The following is a 16,068-nucleotide window of genomic DNA, read 5'->3' as shown; positions in this document are numbered from 1 at the left end:
TCTACAAGATTATGAGAGACATGGACAGAGTGGATGGTCAGAAGCTTTTTCCCAGGAAGAATCAATTACTAGGGGGCACAGGTTTAAGAGTGAGAGGCAAGGTTTAAAAGAGATGTGGGAGCAAGTGGTGGGTGCCTGGAACTCACTGCCGGGGCAGGTAGTGGAAGCAGATACGATAGTGACTTTTAAGAGGCATCTTGATAAATATAGTGTGGCCCCGTTATCACACAATGGTTGGCATCCATAAAATGTTATCATGAAGAAGAGGGGTTGCTCTAAATCGGGTTCAAGAAAATCAACACTCAAACTGATTAAGCGGAAATGGAGAATAAAAGCATCTTTCAAGTAGTTGTGATTTGTGACAAAATTACTGATTGTACCCTAAGCAGAAGCTCTATCTCACTACTCTTGTATTCATTTACTGCAGAATGGATACACTGCAGCCCTGTTATAAGAAAGAGCAAAACAAAAGGGTCCAATGATTCATCGCATTATATCCAAATTCGTACTAAATCGGGACGCATAAAATTGGGGTTTCCATGTATATGAATAGAATGGGAATAGAAGGATATGGTCCCCAGAAAAGTATGGGATTTTAGTGCAGATGGACAGTGTGGTCAGTGCAGGCCTGCAGGGCCAAAGTACCTGTTCCTATGCTGTCATTTTCTTGTTCTTTGTTCTAATTCCACCAACTTGTTTATAGTTTGCCTAAGGCAGTCTAATTTGCTGCTCTGATTTTACTTTTAAAGCTGCCAGCTTTTATATATATTCTATTGTTCACAATGTGGTTATACAATGTATGTTTGTCATGGTCTATGATTACACAGTTTGGTTCAGGTAGTTTTACAATTACAAACTCTTTCCTTACTTCTTGTTTACCAAGCTACATCCTGCTGATTGGATTGTCCACAATCTTTGTGACTTTATATTGTTGTGTGTCACTGCTGAGTCACTTTTAAATATTTCTCATGTTTAATCCCTTCAGTAGTGCATCATTATCATCCTGTCAGTTATAGAGTCATAGAGGTTTACAACAAGGAAACAGGCCCTTTGGCCCAACTTCTCCCCTTTTTTTTGAAACCCTAAGCTAATCCCAATTGCCCGCATTTGGCCCATATCCCTCTATACCCATCTTACCCATGTAACTATCTAAATGCTTTTTTAAAGATGAAATTGCACTCACCTCTACTACTACCTCTGGCAGCTTGTTCCAGACACTCACCACCGTCTGTGTGAAAGAATTGCCCCTCTGGACACTTTTGTGATTCTCCCCTCTCACCTTGAACCTCTGTCCTCTAGTTTTAGACTCCCCTACCTTTGGGAAAAGATATTGATATGACCTTGTCTATGCCCCTCATTATTTTATAGACCTGTATATGATCACCCCTCAGCCTCCTATGCTCCAGAGAAAAAAGTCCCAGTCTATTCAGCCTCTTCTTATAACTCAATCCATCAAGTCCCGGTAGCATCCTAGTAAATCTTTTCTGCACTCTTTCTAGTTTAATAATATACTTTCTATAATAGGGTGACCAGGATTGCACACAGTTCACAACCTTTCTAAGTTAGTGTCATCTGTGGATTTTTAATTTGTCCCCAAAGGTCTTTGTGTCTTACATTTGTCTAAGATGATAACCAAGCAGCAAATTAAATCTCTCGGGGATGAGATTGCCTCATACTCTTATTGATGGATGAAGGTGTACCCATTGATGAGAAGCAGGTTCTACCACAAGTGCTGCTATGAAATGGTAGCAGTTGTTATTTGCAGTGGTGGAACCTGTGCTGAAGGTATTTTCGGCACTGGCCATCATGGTGCCTGTCCTGAGCCTACCAGCCTCCCATCCACTGACTCTGTCTACACTTCCCGCTGTCTCGGCAAAGCAGCCAGCATAATTAAAGACCCCACACACCCCGGACATTCTCTCTTCCACCTTCTTCCATTGGGAAAAAGATACAAAAGCCTGAGGTCACGTACCAACTGACTCAAGAACAGCTTCTTCCCTGTGTCATCTGCAGATTTTGAATTTGTCGCCAAAGGTCACAGAACACATGGAGAGAAGGCTCTGCTGTTTGTCCACTCAACTCTACGTTAACCATGATTTTAACTGCACAATCTCTTCCGTGTGTGTCCTTAAAATCACTGCAGCTGGTTTTAAAGGAAGATGTTGCATCTTTTGTTGGGATATAGTCTCAGGAGTTAAAGATATAGCAGCACCAATATCAATCTCCATTCTAATCATCTGTCCACTTCGGAATCACCCAGAATCTATGATTCATCCTGTATGGGTAAGACTTTCAGCTGGAACTCTTCATCATATTTCTGGACATTCTCTACTTCACAGTCGGAATTCTTTTCATCCATATCGTAAATTCTTTTTGTAGAATGAATTGTTCTTTTTGAAGGTAGCCAGATTCTTCTGAATATTCTTCTCAGGGGAAGCTGGCCTGGCCCAACAAGCTTTTACAATGTGACCCATTTTACCACAATTCTTGCATTGATTATCCTTACTCCAGCATTCACTCGATGAATGGCTCGTTTTGGCACATCGGTGACATGCTTGTTGCTGTTTTAACATCTTATTGGCCACTCCCAACTTGTGAATCTTCATTCCTGCACCAAATTGTGAAGCCTCTTTAGCAACCAGTTCCATCAACACTGCAATTTCTACTGCTGTCTTTAAAGGGGAATAACCTCATTTTGGAGACCACAAATTAGACATCTCACCAATTCACAATGTTGTGCCAGCCTTTTTAATGTTGCTGCAAACTGAGCAATACATTCCACTTGATTCCTTTGGTGGAACCTGAACCACTCTGTGAAGATCTGTGACTTTGGAGAATGATGATCTTCAGGGATCTTTGCCAAGTCATCATAAGTTCCTGGCTTTGCTGGTACATAGAACATAGAACATAGAACATAGAACATAGAACATTACAGCGCAGAACAGGCCCTTCGGCCCACGATGTTGCGCCGACCAGTTACAAAAACAATGACCCACTAGCCTATACCAATCCCTTTTCGTCCATAAACCTATCCAGAGATCTCTTAAACGCCCCCAAACTAGACGCATCTACAACTGCAGCAGGCAGGGCATTCCAATCCCTCACCACCCGCTGGGTAAAGAACCTACCCCTGACATCCGTCCTGTAGCTACCCCCCCTTAATTTAAAGTCATGCCCCCTCGTGCTAGCTTTCTCCATCCGAGGAAAAAGGCTATCACTATCCACCCTATCTAAACCCCTAATCATCTTATATGTTTCAATAAGATCCCCTCTTAGCCGCCTTCTTCCCAACGAAAACAACCCTAGATCCCTCAGTCTCTCCTCATAGGACCTCCCCACCATACCAGGCAACATCCTAGTAAACCTCCTCTGCACCCTCTCCAACGCCTCCACATCCTTCTTGTAATGCGGGGACCAGAACTGCACACAGTACTCCAAGTGCGGCCGCACTAGAGTAGTGTACAGTTGCAACATTACACTGCGACTCCTAAATTCAATCCCCCTACCAATAAACGCCAAGACACCGTACGCCTTCTTGACAACCTTATCTACTTGATTCCCAACTTTCAGGGATCTATGTACACACACACCTAGATCCCTCTGTTCATCCACACTATTCAAAGTCCTCCCGTTAGCCCTACATCTTACTGTGCTGGGAAAAGCTGGCATGAGTAACTCCTTTGTAATTATGTTCACTTGTAGAAAGCACTGAAAACGCTCTGCATACGAACTCTGTGATTCATTTTCTTTTTTTAAAAAGCCTCATGGATTCTAATTACAAAGAACAAAAACAGCCCAGGAAACAGGCCCTTCAGCCCAATGAGCCCGCGCCGCCATTTTAACATTACCAGTCCCCCCCTCCACCCATGACCCTTATCTATTGTTTATGGATTCCACAATGAGAGAAACTAATTTAGGGACAATTTATTACTTCCAATCAGCCTAATAGCACATCTTTGGGGTGTGGGAGGAAACCTGTCCTTTCTCCTGCAGCACCAGCAACTCAAGACTGCTCAGTATATTTTATTTAACTTGGAGCCCGTTGACCTGATTTTTGTTTTAACTGGCCCCAGCTGTGCAACAGAACAATCCTCTTTAAAAACATGCCAGACACTGCCTGGAATCTCACCCTACTCTGACTGGAAAAAAAACCTGTTTTAAAACCACACAAAGAGCTTTTTCTTACTTGGTCTTCCTGGTAGTTCAGACTTTAATCCCGTAATTCTCTCCCAGCTTTCTAATATTCAAAGTGTGAGGATCCTCAATGTTTTTTATCTTTAGCTTAGGATCTTTTCTCAATGTTCTCGACAAAACAAAATCTCAGCTTGTCACCAATTTTCTTTTTGAAATGTCCGAACTCTGTTGGGCTTGTAGATTTTAAACAAAACAGATGCACACATAGATTCAAAGTAACACATAACAGGTTTATTGAAGGCATTGTTGCCTGTAGAGTACAAACAGAAGCTGAAACAGCGGCCTGTGAAACACCCCATCAACATCACCATGGAATCACGTGACCAGCTCTTAAAACAGTCATACAACTAGTTAAATTTTTACCATCCCTTAATTGTAGTTACTCACCATTCAAATATTATTTATTCATTTCACTGTGTATTAAAATCCGGGTTTAACTCTTCATCAGCAGGGGCCCACTCGAACCGTCCTCTCACTTACCCACTCTGCTCGCCTGGTACCATTTGTTCTTATCCCATGTTTGCATTGTTTGTTATTATAGAACATAGAACACTACAGCACAAACAGGCCCTTCGGCCCACGAGTTGCGCCGATCACACCCATACCTACCAATCCATAGACCTATCTATAACCCCCAATCCCATTAAACCCCATATACTCATCCAGAAGTCTTTTAAAAGACCCCAGCGAGTTCACCTCCACCACCACTGACGGCAGCCAATTCCATTCACTCACCACCCTCTGAGTGAAAAACTTACCCCTAACATCACTTCTGTACTTGCCTCCCTGCACTTAAACCTGTGTCCTCTCGTAGCAACCATTTCAACCCGGGGAAATAGCCTCTGAGAATCCACCCTATCTATTCCTCTCAACATTTTATAAACTTCTATCAGATTTTATTTTAGATGTCTGTGTTGTTTGGCTGGATGTTAGGCAAAGAACAGGCTCTGGATTGGTTTAGTTGAATATCTGATGAATCCTGTACCTGTGATGGAGTAGGGGCAATGATGGTGGTTAAACAGGAAATGGTTTAAGGATTTGTGATTTTCCGTCCTGGACTGTATAAACTTCTCTATATTTTCAGGCATTAAACAAATTCTGCCTCATCACATGACAACATCAGGACCAGTATTGGGAGAAGAACGAAGCTCCAGTGAGTTCTTTGATGCTTTGGACTACACGATTGATGTCCACGGTCACATCATAGGCATGGGGCTGTCACCAGACCACAGGTCAGTCCTTCTCCCTGTCCATTCTGTCAAATACTTTGAAAGACTCTAAGCTGTATTAATTGCCTTCAGTTTGTGCTTCGTAAAAGACTAGGATTTTAAACTGGGTTATTAGTTTTCTCATTCTTCTAGTGGTTTTAAACAGAATTGCAACATTGCAAAGACACAGTCCGTAAAGTTCATCAGTATCTCGGAGACACCGAGCAGAGGGCCCCAGTTTAGACGGCTGCTCCTGGTCTACAAAGTTTATCCTGGTTCTGATTCTCCACTTCTCTGCTCTCAGGTATTTGTACGTTAACAGTCGGGCGTGGCCCAAGGGCTGTGTCATCGCTGACCCCATGAATCCTCCACCCATCGCTGAGGAGATTGATATCCATGTGTTTGACTTGAAGACAATGCAGGAAGTCACTCAGACTCTGAGGGCACACACAGCCTATACTCCCAATGATGAGTGTTTCTTCATCTTCCTGGATGTCAGCAGGGATTATGTTGCCAGGTAAACTGCTGTGATCTTTTCCCCCCAACTTTTGACTCCCGCATCCCAGGTGCTGCCTGCTTTCCTGTATCACACCAGCTGCTCTTCAGGAGGGGATGATGCTGTATACTCGGGTATGTTCAAAGCAGAAACAGACAGATTTTTGATCAGGAAGGAACCCAGCCTTATGGGGATAAGGTGGGAAAGTGCAGTTGAAGATTATCATCTCAGATCAGTCATTGAGTGGCAGAGCAGAGTCGATGGGCCAAATGGCCACCTCTGCTCCTACATTTTATGCTGTGGCCTTATAGGTAGTGAGAGTTCCCAGGAAGGATCCATCTCCCTCTCTTATAACTCCAGGAACAATCACTGGTCACTAACTCAATAGCAACAGCACTTTTAGCCCTGTACATTCACCTAGACTGGCTGAAAGAATTACTTAGCTGCTCACGGTGAAATTATCGAGGGCTAATTTGTCCCATGTAAGCCGTTGCATCATAATACAGACAGCAGGAACTTACAGCTTTTGCCCAATTTTGCCTGGGAAAGAATTTGAGGGGATCGACACTGTGGATGACCCTAACCTTTTCCCGAGCACCACAACATCTCAGTGTCAGTCTTCAGCCAATTCAGTTCACCCACCCACAAGAAACAACCCATAGTGAAAGCTACGGGTCTTGACATCATTCTGAGGTACTGAAGACTGAAACTAGCCACAGTCCAAGCCAGACTGTTCCAGTTCCAACACTGACATTTACCCGAAAATGATTGTATTTACCGGAGTTTACAAGAATGAGGGAGGATCTCATAGAAACTCATAAAATTCTCACATAATGAGGGAGTCCAGAACCAGGGGTCATAGTTTGAGGAAATCGGGGGACCTTTTAGGACTGAGATGAGAAATTTCTTCATCCAGACAGTGGTGAATCTGTGGAATTCACTACCAGAGAAAGAAGTTGAGGCCAAAACATTATTCAAGAAGGAGATGGATGTTGTCCTTGGAGTGAAAGGGATGAAAGGATGGGGGGAAGGCAGGATCAGGTTATTGAGTTTGATGATCAACCTTGATCATAATGAATGGCAGAGCAAGCTGGAAAGGTTGCATGGCCTACTCCTGCTCCTGTTTTCTGTGTTTCTAAGTATTGGTCCTCTAGAGAGTATGAATGAGAGTTAATGGCAGATAATAAGGAAATGGATGAAATGAACAGATATTTTGCTTCACTATAGAGGATAAAGGAAACCTGGGTAAAGGGGAACCTGCAGATGTACTGTACTTGGATTTCCAGAAAGTATTTCATAAGGTGCCACATCAAAGGTTATTGTGGGAAATAAAAGCTCATGGTGTGGGGGGGTAATATGTTCACCTGGATCGAAGATTAGTTTGGCAGAAAACAGAGAGAATAAATAAATGGGTCTTTGTCTGATTGGCAGGATGTAGTAAATGGATTCCCGTGGGGTTCTGTGCTGGGGCCTTAATTTTTATAATTTACAACAATGGCTTAGCTGAGAGGGAGCAAAGGAAAGCGTAGTTGCTGTATTTGCAGTTGACAAAAGATAAGTAGGAAAGTATGTTGTGAAGAGGACATAAGGAGGCTGCAGACGGATATATTTAGGTTAAATGAGTGGGCGTAAATCTGGCAGATGGAGTATAATGTGGGAAATGTTCACTTTGGCAGGAAGTATAAGAAGCAGAATATTGAGAGTAGCTACAGAATTCTGAGGTACCGAGGGACATGGGTGTCCTCGTGCCTGGGTCACTAAAAGTTAGCACGCAAAAAAAAAGAAAGAAGGTGGCTACGAGGGGACCTTATTGAAACATATAAGATGATCAGAGGTTTGGATAGGGTGGACAGTGATAGCCTTTTTCCTCGGATGGAGAAAGCTAGCACGAGGGGGCATGGCTTTAAATTAAGGGGTGGTAGTTATAGGACGGATGTCAGGGGTAGGTTCTTTACCCAGAGGGTGGTGAGGGATTGGAATGCCCTGCCTGCTGCAGTTGTAAATGCGCCTAGTTTGGGGCCGTTTAAGAGATTCGTGGATAGGTTTATGGATGGAAAGGGATTGGTTTAGGTTAGAGGGTCATTGTTTTTTAACTGGTCGGCGCAACATTGTGGGCCGAAGGGCCTGTTCTACGCTGTAATGTTCTATGTTCTATGTTCTAACTGCAACATGTCATTAAGGATGTTAATGGAATGCTGTCCTTCTATACAAGAGGAATTGAACGTAAAAGGAAGGATGTTGTGCTTCAGTTATATCGGCATTGGTGAGATCACATCTCAAATATTGTGAGCAGTTTAGGTTTATTGAAGGAAGGATGTCGCTGGATTCCAGGGAAGTGCCGGAAGATTGGAAAACGGCTAATGTTACGCCGCTGTTTAAGAAGGGTGCCAGGCAAAAGGCAGGGAATTATAGGCCGGTTAGTTTAACGTCTGTTGTAGGTAAAATGTTAGAATCTGTCATCAAGGAGGAAATAGCGAGGCATCTTGAGGAGAATTGCTTGATAGAGCAGACGCAGCACGGTTTCGTTAAGGGGAAGTCGTGTCTGACAAATTTACTGGAGTTCTATGAGGATGTGTCTAGGGCGGTGGATAGAGGAGAGCCGGTGGATGTGGTCTTTCTTGATTTTCAGAAGGCGTTTGATGAGGTACCTCACAAGAGGTTATTGCAGAAGGTCAGGGGACATGGAGTTGGGGGTAGGGTGTTAGCGTGGATAGAGGATTGGCTGTCAAATAGGAGGCAGAGAGTGGGGGTCAATGGGTGCTATTCGGATTGGCGGTTGGTGACTAGTGGAGTGCCCCAGGGGTCGGTGCTGGGGCCTCAGCTATTTACCATTTATATAGATGATCTGGAGGAGGGAACCGAGTGTAGGGTGTCGAAATTTGCTGATGACACCAAAATTGGTGGAACGGCAAATTGTGCGGAGGGTGTGGAGAGTCTGCAGAAGGATCTAGATAGGCTGGGCGAATGGGCCAGGAACTGGCAAATGGAATTTAATGTTAGCAAGTGCGAGGTGGTCCACTTTGGTAGGAATAATGGTAGGAAGGATTATTACTTACGTGGCGAAAAACTGCAGCAGGCGACGGTGCAGAGGGACCTCAGGGTCCTTGTGCATGAGTCACAAAAACCCAGCTTGCAGGTGCAGCAGGTGGTCAGGAAGGCGAATGGGATGCTGGCCTTCATCGTGAGGGGGATTGAATATAAAAGTAGGGAGGTCTTGCTGCAGCTGTATAGGGCATTGGTGAGGCCGCAGCTGGAGTACTGTGTGCAGTTTTGGGCGCCGTACTTACGCAAGGATATTTTGGCCTTGGAGGGAGTGCAGAGGAGGTTTACTAGGCTGATGCCGGAGTTGCGGGGTTGAGCTATGAGGAGAGGCTGAATAAACTAGGCTTGTACTCGTTAGAGTTTAGAAGAATGAGGGGCAGTCTCGTTGAGACGTATAAGATGATGAATGGGATGGATAGGATAGAGGTGGAGAGACTCTTCCCACTCAGAAAGGACAGTAGGACTAGAGGGCACAGCCTCAAGATAAAGGGGGGGCGGTTTAGAACAGAGTTGAGGAAGAACTTCTTCACTCAAAGGGTGGTGAATCTCTGGAATTCTCTGCCCGTTGAAGTGGTGGAGGCTGCCTCGCTAAATATTTTTAAGACGCGGGTTGATGGGTTTTTGATAAGAGAGGGGATTAAGGGTTATGGGGAGAGGGCGGGAATGTGGAACTGAGCCACGACAGATCAGCCATGATCTTATTGAATGGCGGGGCAGGCTCGAAGGGCTAGATGGCCTACTCCTGCTCCTATTTCTTATGTTATGTTCTTATGTAAATGCGTTGGAGGCGGATGAGAAGAAATTTACTAGACTGACACCTGTCTTATGAGAGAAAGGTTGGACAAAGAGGGCTTGATTAGAAGAATGAGGGGCTAACTTAATTGAAGTATGTAAGATCCCGAATGGTCTCGACAAGATAAACTTGAAAAGGATGTTTCCTTTTTCAAAATGTTCCAAATTTGCAGATGACAGGAGGCCCCAGAGGACTGGAGAACAGCCAATGTTGTTCCTTTGTTTAAGAAGGGTAGCAAGAATAATCCAGGTAATTACAGGCCAGTGAGCCTTACATCAGTGATAGGGAAATTATTGGAGAGGATTCTTTGAGACTGGATTTACTCCCGCTTGGAAATAAATGAATGTATTAGTGAGAGGCAACATGGTTTTATGAAGGGGAGGCTATGTCTCATTAACTTTTAGGGTAGCAGTGGAAGGGTGTGTTTCTGAATGGAGGGCTGTGACAAGTGATGTTCCTCAGGGATCAGTGCTGGGACCTTTGCTGTTTGTAATATATATAAATGATTTGGAGGAAAATGTAACCCGTTTGTGTTATCCACAAACTTACTAATCAAAGGATTTGCGGATAGCGATGAGGACCATCAGAGGATACAGCAGGACATAGATCAGTTGGAGACTTGGGTGGAGAGATGGCAGATGGAGTTTAATCTGGACATATGTGAGGTGGGAAATATACAGTAAATGTCAGAACCCTTAAGACTATTGATAGACAAAGAGATCTGGGTGTCTAGTCATACAGGTTTACAGCATGGAAACAAGCCCTTTGTCCCAATTTGGCCATGTTTTTTCAAAACCCCGAAGCTAGCCCCAATTGCCCTTATTTGGCCCATATCCCTCTATACCCATCTTACCCATGTAACTGCCTAAATGCTTTTTAAAAGACAAAATTCTACCCGCCTCTTCTACGACCTCTGGCAGCTTGTTCCAGACACTCACCACCCTCTGCGTGAAAAAATGGTCTCTCTGGACACTTTTGTATCTCTCCCTCTCACCTTAAACCTGTGCCCTCTAGTTTTAGACTCCCCTATCTTTGGGAAAAGATATTGAATATCTAGCTGATCTGTGCAACTCACTATTTTATAGACCTCTATAAGATCACCCCTCAGCCTTATACGCTCCAGAGAAAAATGTCCCAGTCTATCCAGCCACTCCTGATAACTCAAACCATCAAGTCCTGGGAGCATCCTTGTAAATCTTTTCTGCACTCTTCTAGTTTAATATCCTTTCTATAACAGGTTGACCAGAACTGTACACAGTATTCCAAGTACAACTACAACACAACATCCCAACTCCTGTATTCAATGTTCTGACCAATGAAACCAAACATTCTAAATGCCTTCTTCACCACTCTGTCCACCTGTGACCCCAGTGAGAAATCCGGAACTGGACCGAGGGTCAGTGAGAGAGGGGGAACTGGACCGAGGGTCAGAGAGAGAGGGGGAACTGGACCGAGGGTCAGTGAGAGAGGGGGAACTGGACCGAGGGTCAGTGAGAGAGGGGGAACTGGGCCGAGGGTCAGTGAGAGAGGGGGAACTGGACCGAGGGTCAGTGAGAGAGGGGGAACTGGACCGAGGGTCAGTGAGAGAGGGGGAACTGGACCGAGGGTCAGTGAGAGAGGGGGAACTGGACCGAGGGTCAGTGAGAGAGGGGGAACTGGACCGAGGGTCAGTGAGAGAGGGGGAACTGGACCGAGGGTCAGTGAGAGAGGGGGAACTGGACCGAGGGTCAGTGAGAGAGGGGGAACTGGGCCGAGGGTCAGTGAGAGAGGGGGAACTGGGCCGAGGGTCAGTGAGAGAGGGGGAACTGGGCCGAGGGTCAGTGAGAGATCGGGAACTGGACCGAGGGTCAGTGAGAGAGGGGGAACTGGGCCGAGGGTCAGTGAGAGAGGGCGAACTGGACCGAGGGTCAGTGAGAGAGGGGGAACTGGACCGAGGGTCAGTGAGAGAGGGCGAACTGGACCGAGGGTCAGTGAGAGAGGGGGAACTGGACCGAGGGTCAGTGAGAGAGGGCGAACTGGACCGAGGGTCAGTGAGAGAGGGCGAACTGGACCGAGGGTCAGTGAGAGAGGGGGAACTGGACCGAGGGCCAGTGAGAGAGGGGGAACTGGACCGAGGGTCAGTGAGAGAGGGGGAACTGGACCGAGGGTCAGTGAGAGAGGGGGAACTGGGCCGAGGGTCAGTGAGAGAGGGGGAACTGGGCCGAGGGTCAGTGAGAGAGGGGGAACTGGGCCGAGGGTCAGTGAGAGATCGGGAACTGGACCGAGGGTCAGTGAGAGAGGGGGAACTGGACCGAGGGTCAGTGAGAGAGGGGGAACTGGACCGAGGGTCAGTGAGAGAGGGGGAACTGGACCGAGGGTCAGTGAGAGAGGGGGAACTGGGCCGAGGGTCAGTGAGAGAGGGGGAACTGGACCGAGGGTCAGTGAGAGAGGGGGAACTGGGCCGAGGGTCAGTGAGAGAGGGGGAACTGGGCCGAGGGTCAGTGAGAGAGGGGGAACTGGGCCGAGGGTCAGTGAGAGATCGGGAACTGGACCGGGGGTCAGTGAGAGAGGGGGAACTGGACCGAGGGTCAGTGAGAGAGGGGGAACTGGACCGAGGGTCAGTGAGAGAGGGGGAACTGGACCGAGGGTCAGTGAGAGAGGGGGAACTGGGCCGAGGGTCAGTGAGAGAGGGGGAACTGGGCCGAGGGTCAGTGAGAGAGGGGGAACTGGACCGAGGGTCAGTGAGAGAGGGGGAACTGGACCGAGGGTCAGTGAGAGAGGGGGAACTAGGCCGAGGGTCAGTGAGAGAGGGGGAACTGGACCGAGGGTCAGTGAGAGAGGGGGAACTGGACCGAGGGTCAGTGAGAGAGGGGGAGCTGGACCGAGGGTCAGTGAGAGAGGGGGAGCTGGACCGAGGGTCAGTGAGAGAGGGGGAGCTGGACCGAGGGTCAGTGAGAGAGGGGGAACTGGACCGAGGGTCAGTGAGAGAGGGGGAACTGGACCGAGGGTCAGTGAGAGAGGGGGAACTGGACCGAGGGTCAGAGAGAGAGGGGGAACTGGGCCGAGGGTCAGTGAGAGAGGGGGAACTGGACCGAGGGTCAGAGAGAGATCGGGAACTGGACCGAGGGTCAGTGAGAGAGGGGGAACTGGGCCGAGGGTCAGTGAGAGAGGGGGAACTGGACCGAGGGTCAGTGAGAGAGGGGGAACTGGACCGAGGGTCAGTGAGAGAGGGGGAACTGGGCCGAGGGTCAGTGAGAGATCGGGAACTGGACCGAGGGTCAGTGAGAGAGGGGGAACTGGACCGAGGGTCAGTGAGAGAGGGGGAGCTGGACCGAGGGTCAGTGAGAGAGGGGGAACTGGACCGAGGGTCAGTGAGAGAGGGGGAACTGGACCGAGGGTCAGTGAGAGAGGGGGAACTGGACCGAGGGTCAGTGAGAGAGGGGGAACTGGACCGAGGGTCAGTGAGAGAGGGGGAACTGGACCGAGGGTCAGTGAGAGATCGGGAACTGGGCCGAGGGTCAGTGAGAGAGGGGGAACTGGACCGAGGGTCAGTGAGAGAGGGCGAACTGGACCGAGGGTCAGTGAGAGAGGGGGAACTGGACCGAGGGTCAGTGAGAGAGGGGGAACTGGACCGAGGGTCAGTGAGAGAGGGGGAACTGGGCCGAGGGTCAGTGAGAGAGGGGGAACTGGGCCGAGGGTCAGTGAGAGATCGGGAACTGGACCGAGGGTCAGTGAGAGAGGGGGAACTGGACCGAGGGTCAGTGAGAGAGGGGGAACTGGGCCGAGGGTCAGTGAGAGAGGGGGAACTGGACCGAGGGTCAGTGAGAGAGGGGGAACTGGACCGAGGGTCAGTGAGAGAGGGGGAACTGGACCGAGGGTCAGTGAGAGAGGGGGAACTGGACCGAGGGTCAGTGAGAGAGGGGGAACTGGACCGAGGGTCAGTGAGAGAGGGGGAACTGGACCGAGGGTCAGTGAGAGAGGGGGAACTGGACCGAGGGTCAGTGAGAGAGGGGGAACTGGGCCGAGGGTCAGTGAGAGAGGGGGAACTGGACCGAGGGTCAGTGAGAGAGGGGGAACTGGACCGAGGGTCAGTGAGAGAGGGGGAACTGGACCGAGGGTCAGAGAGAGAGGGGGAACTGGACCGAGGGTCAGTGAGAGAGGGGGAACTGGACCGAGGGTCAGTGAGAGAGCGGGCTGTGGGTTGCTGATCCGGGTGCTGTATGTTTATGTGCTCTCTTATTCTGGCAGTGGTGCTGAGGACCGCCATGGCTACATCTGGGACAGACACTACAACATCTGCTTGGCCAAGCTGCAACATGAGGATGTGGTGAATTCTGTGGCGTTTAGTCCTGTGGACCAGGAGATGTTGGTCACAGCCAGTGATGACTGCACTCTGAAAGTCTGGCGATCTCCCCGTTTCCTTCGCATCGTCAGCTCCAAACCCCATCGCAAGAAATTCTCCTTCTTCTGGCTGAATAAGAAGTGACTGTGACAGTGAGTGAGTGTGAGAGAGCTCAGAATCTGAAATATCGCATTGTTACCCAATTAAAATTCACAATCTGAGGACAACTGAGAGGAGGTCAAAATATAATCCAGGTGTTGTCGGCTGTGGCTACTTTCAGTGTTGCTCACACAGCTCGTCAGGTGTGTTATTTGTGAATGAAATGTTGGATGTGTGATTGAGTCAGATTGTGGCTGGATCCTGATAAATTTGCACATCCTCACAGTGAACGGGCCTTACACCCATCTGATATTCTCTCCCCACCCCCCAGCCGACTGAACCCTGTTCACTGCTCGGTCACTCAATAATAAAACTGACTCCTTGCTCTGCAACTTTCTTCTGCCATTTGTCGCTATTTTAATGCAAAATATATCATAAAACCTTCAGTTTAATATCTTTACCTTCTCTGTCCAATAAACAAATTGTGGAAGAGAATTGTCTGGACTGACTGGGCCCTGAATGGGGAATGGATGTCATTCATCGGCAGGTTATTGAATGTTTTAAAGCTGTTGATACAATTCTCCATCAATCAGGCTCTGTTCGTGGGGCCAAGGTGACGCACCGACAGGACAGCGAGTGCCTCACCTTGGAACAACTCACTGCAGTGGAGAGTTCAATGTGTCCTCACACCAAAAATACCTTTGCACAGCATCAGTCATAATTCCTGTTCTCTTCAACTGTGATATGATTTGATCTTTAACTTGCTAATTGGTGTTATAATTGAGTTTAAATCCCAGCATGGCAGTTTGAGAATCTAAATTGTTTAAAAATCTGGAAATAAAAATCCACTTTCAACAGATTCTACTGAAGAATTGTGGATGATTATTTGTTGAGTAAATTCACATCTGAGATTGGATTGCTGTCTTCCCCTTTCCCTTGAATGCCTCAAAGCTCAGCCATGATGCTATGGAATAGAACAGCTCAGCCTCCTCCTCCTCCTCCTCCTCCTGCTCCTTATGATCACAGAGAGAGCACAAAGTTGTCAGATCATCATTAAAAACCCAACTCTCATCCTCACCCAGTCTGGCTTGTGATGTGACTCCAGTGCTATAAACTCATTGCTAACACAGTGTACTGTGTTAAAGCTGCAGCGAGGCTGACCCCACTGTCCGCAGACACCCACATTCTTTAAATCTCACCACTGTTAATTCTAGACTAGAACAAAAAAACATTGCTGGAGTAACCTAGCCACTTGCAGCTTCTCAGGACAGAAAGGAATGAATAATAATTTCAGCAACACACACAGTGTCCTGTTGAAATTCTGCAGTAACTCTACACTAAACCCATTTTTCAATGTTAGCCAGAATTCCCTGGATTGGTGAAAGGGAACAGGAACCCTTGATTATTTCCATTGTTAACAAAAGGCAAGAACCTTATCAAATAGCATAACACACTCAAAGGAGCTCCTCCTCCTGAGGTTGCTGTTCAAGTGAAACAGCACCAAGGCATGTAGTCAACTTTAATGTGTACTTCAATCACTCTGATATTTAAGCTAAAACTGCACTTCCTGTTACAATGCCAGAGCCTGGCTGATTGGACACAAACGCAATCAGTAATTTTCTGCTCTTTTGCTACTGTTGATGAAACATTGAAAGTAGGCGATTCTAGCTTGGCTTCCTATCATCTATGCAAGGAGCACCTTCAAATTCTCAGTAACAATTCAATTCTAGCCCACATTTGAAACGGCAAATAACTCATTGACCAAGGCTGCTTGGTCCCACCTCTGTATTGCATGTGGCAGTGTTCTGTATTCAAAGAAAAATAAATATTTACACATTTAAAAAGGCTATGTCTGTTTTGTAGCTCCCGATGTTTTCAACATCATACACCAAGATGAAAACTCAGCTAATCACAT

The 16,068-nt window shown here is 47.3% G+C and overlaps 1 protein-coding gene across 1 annotated transcript in view; it reads left to right on the top strand.

The window, feature by feature from the left end:
- Positions 1-15,991, top strand: part of fbxw5 (F-box and WD repeat domain containing 5) — a 62,321-nt gene extending 46,330 nt beyond the window's left edge. Inside the window, exons 7-9 of the mRNA XM_080212225.1 lie at positions 5,279-5,426; positions 5,707-5,919; positions 13,961-15,991. Coding sequence (XP_080068351.1) covers positions 5,279-5,426; positions 5,707-5,919; positions 13,961-14,198 — 599 coding nt within the window. The 3' untranslated portion in view covers positions 14,199-15,991. The remainder of the gene's footprint in view (positions 1-5,278; positions 5,427-5,706; positions 5,920-13,960) is intronic.
- Positions 15,992-16,068: the final 77 nt, after the last annotated feature.

The sequence above is a fragment of the Carcharhinus amblyrhynchos genome, chromosome 25, assembly GCF_965287045.1.
Source record: "Carcharhinus amblyrhynchos chromosome 25, sCarAmb.v2.hapA, whole genome shotgun sequence".
Lineage (NCBI taxonomy): Eukaryota > Metazoa > Chordata > Chondrichthyes > Carcharhiniformes > Carcharhinidae > Carcharhinus > Carcharhinus amblyrhynchos.
Note: the sequence above shows the minus strand (reverse complement) of the source record. Positions and strands in the feature narration are given on the sequence as shown.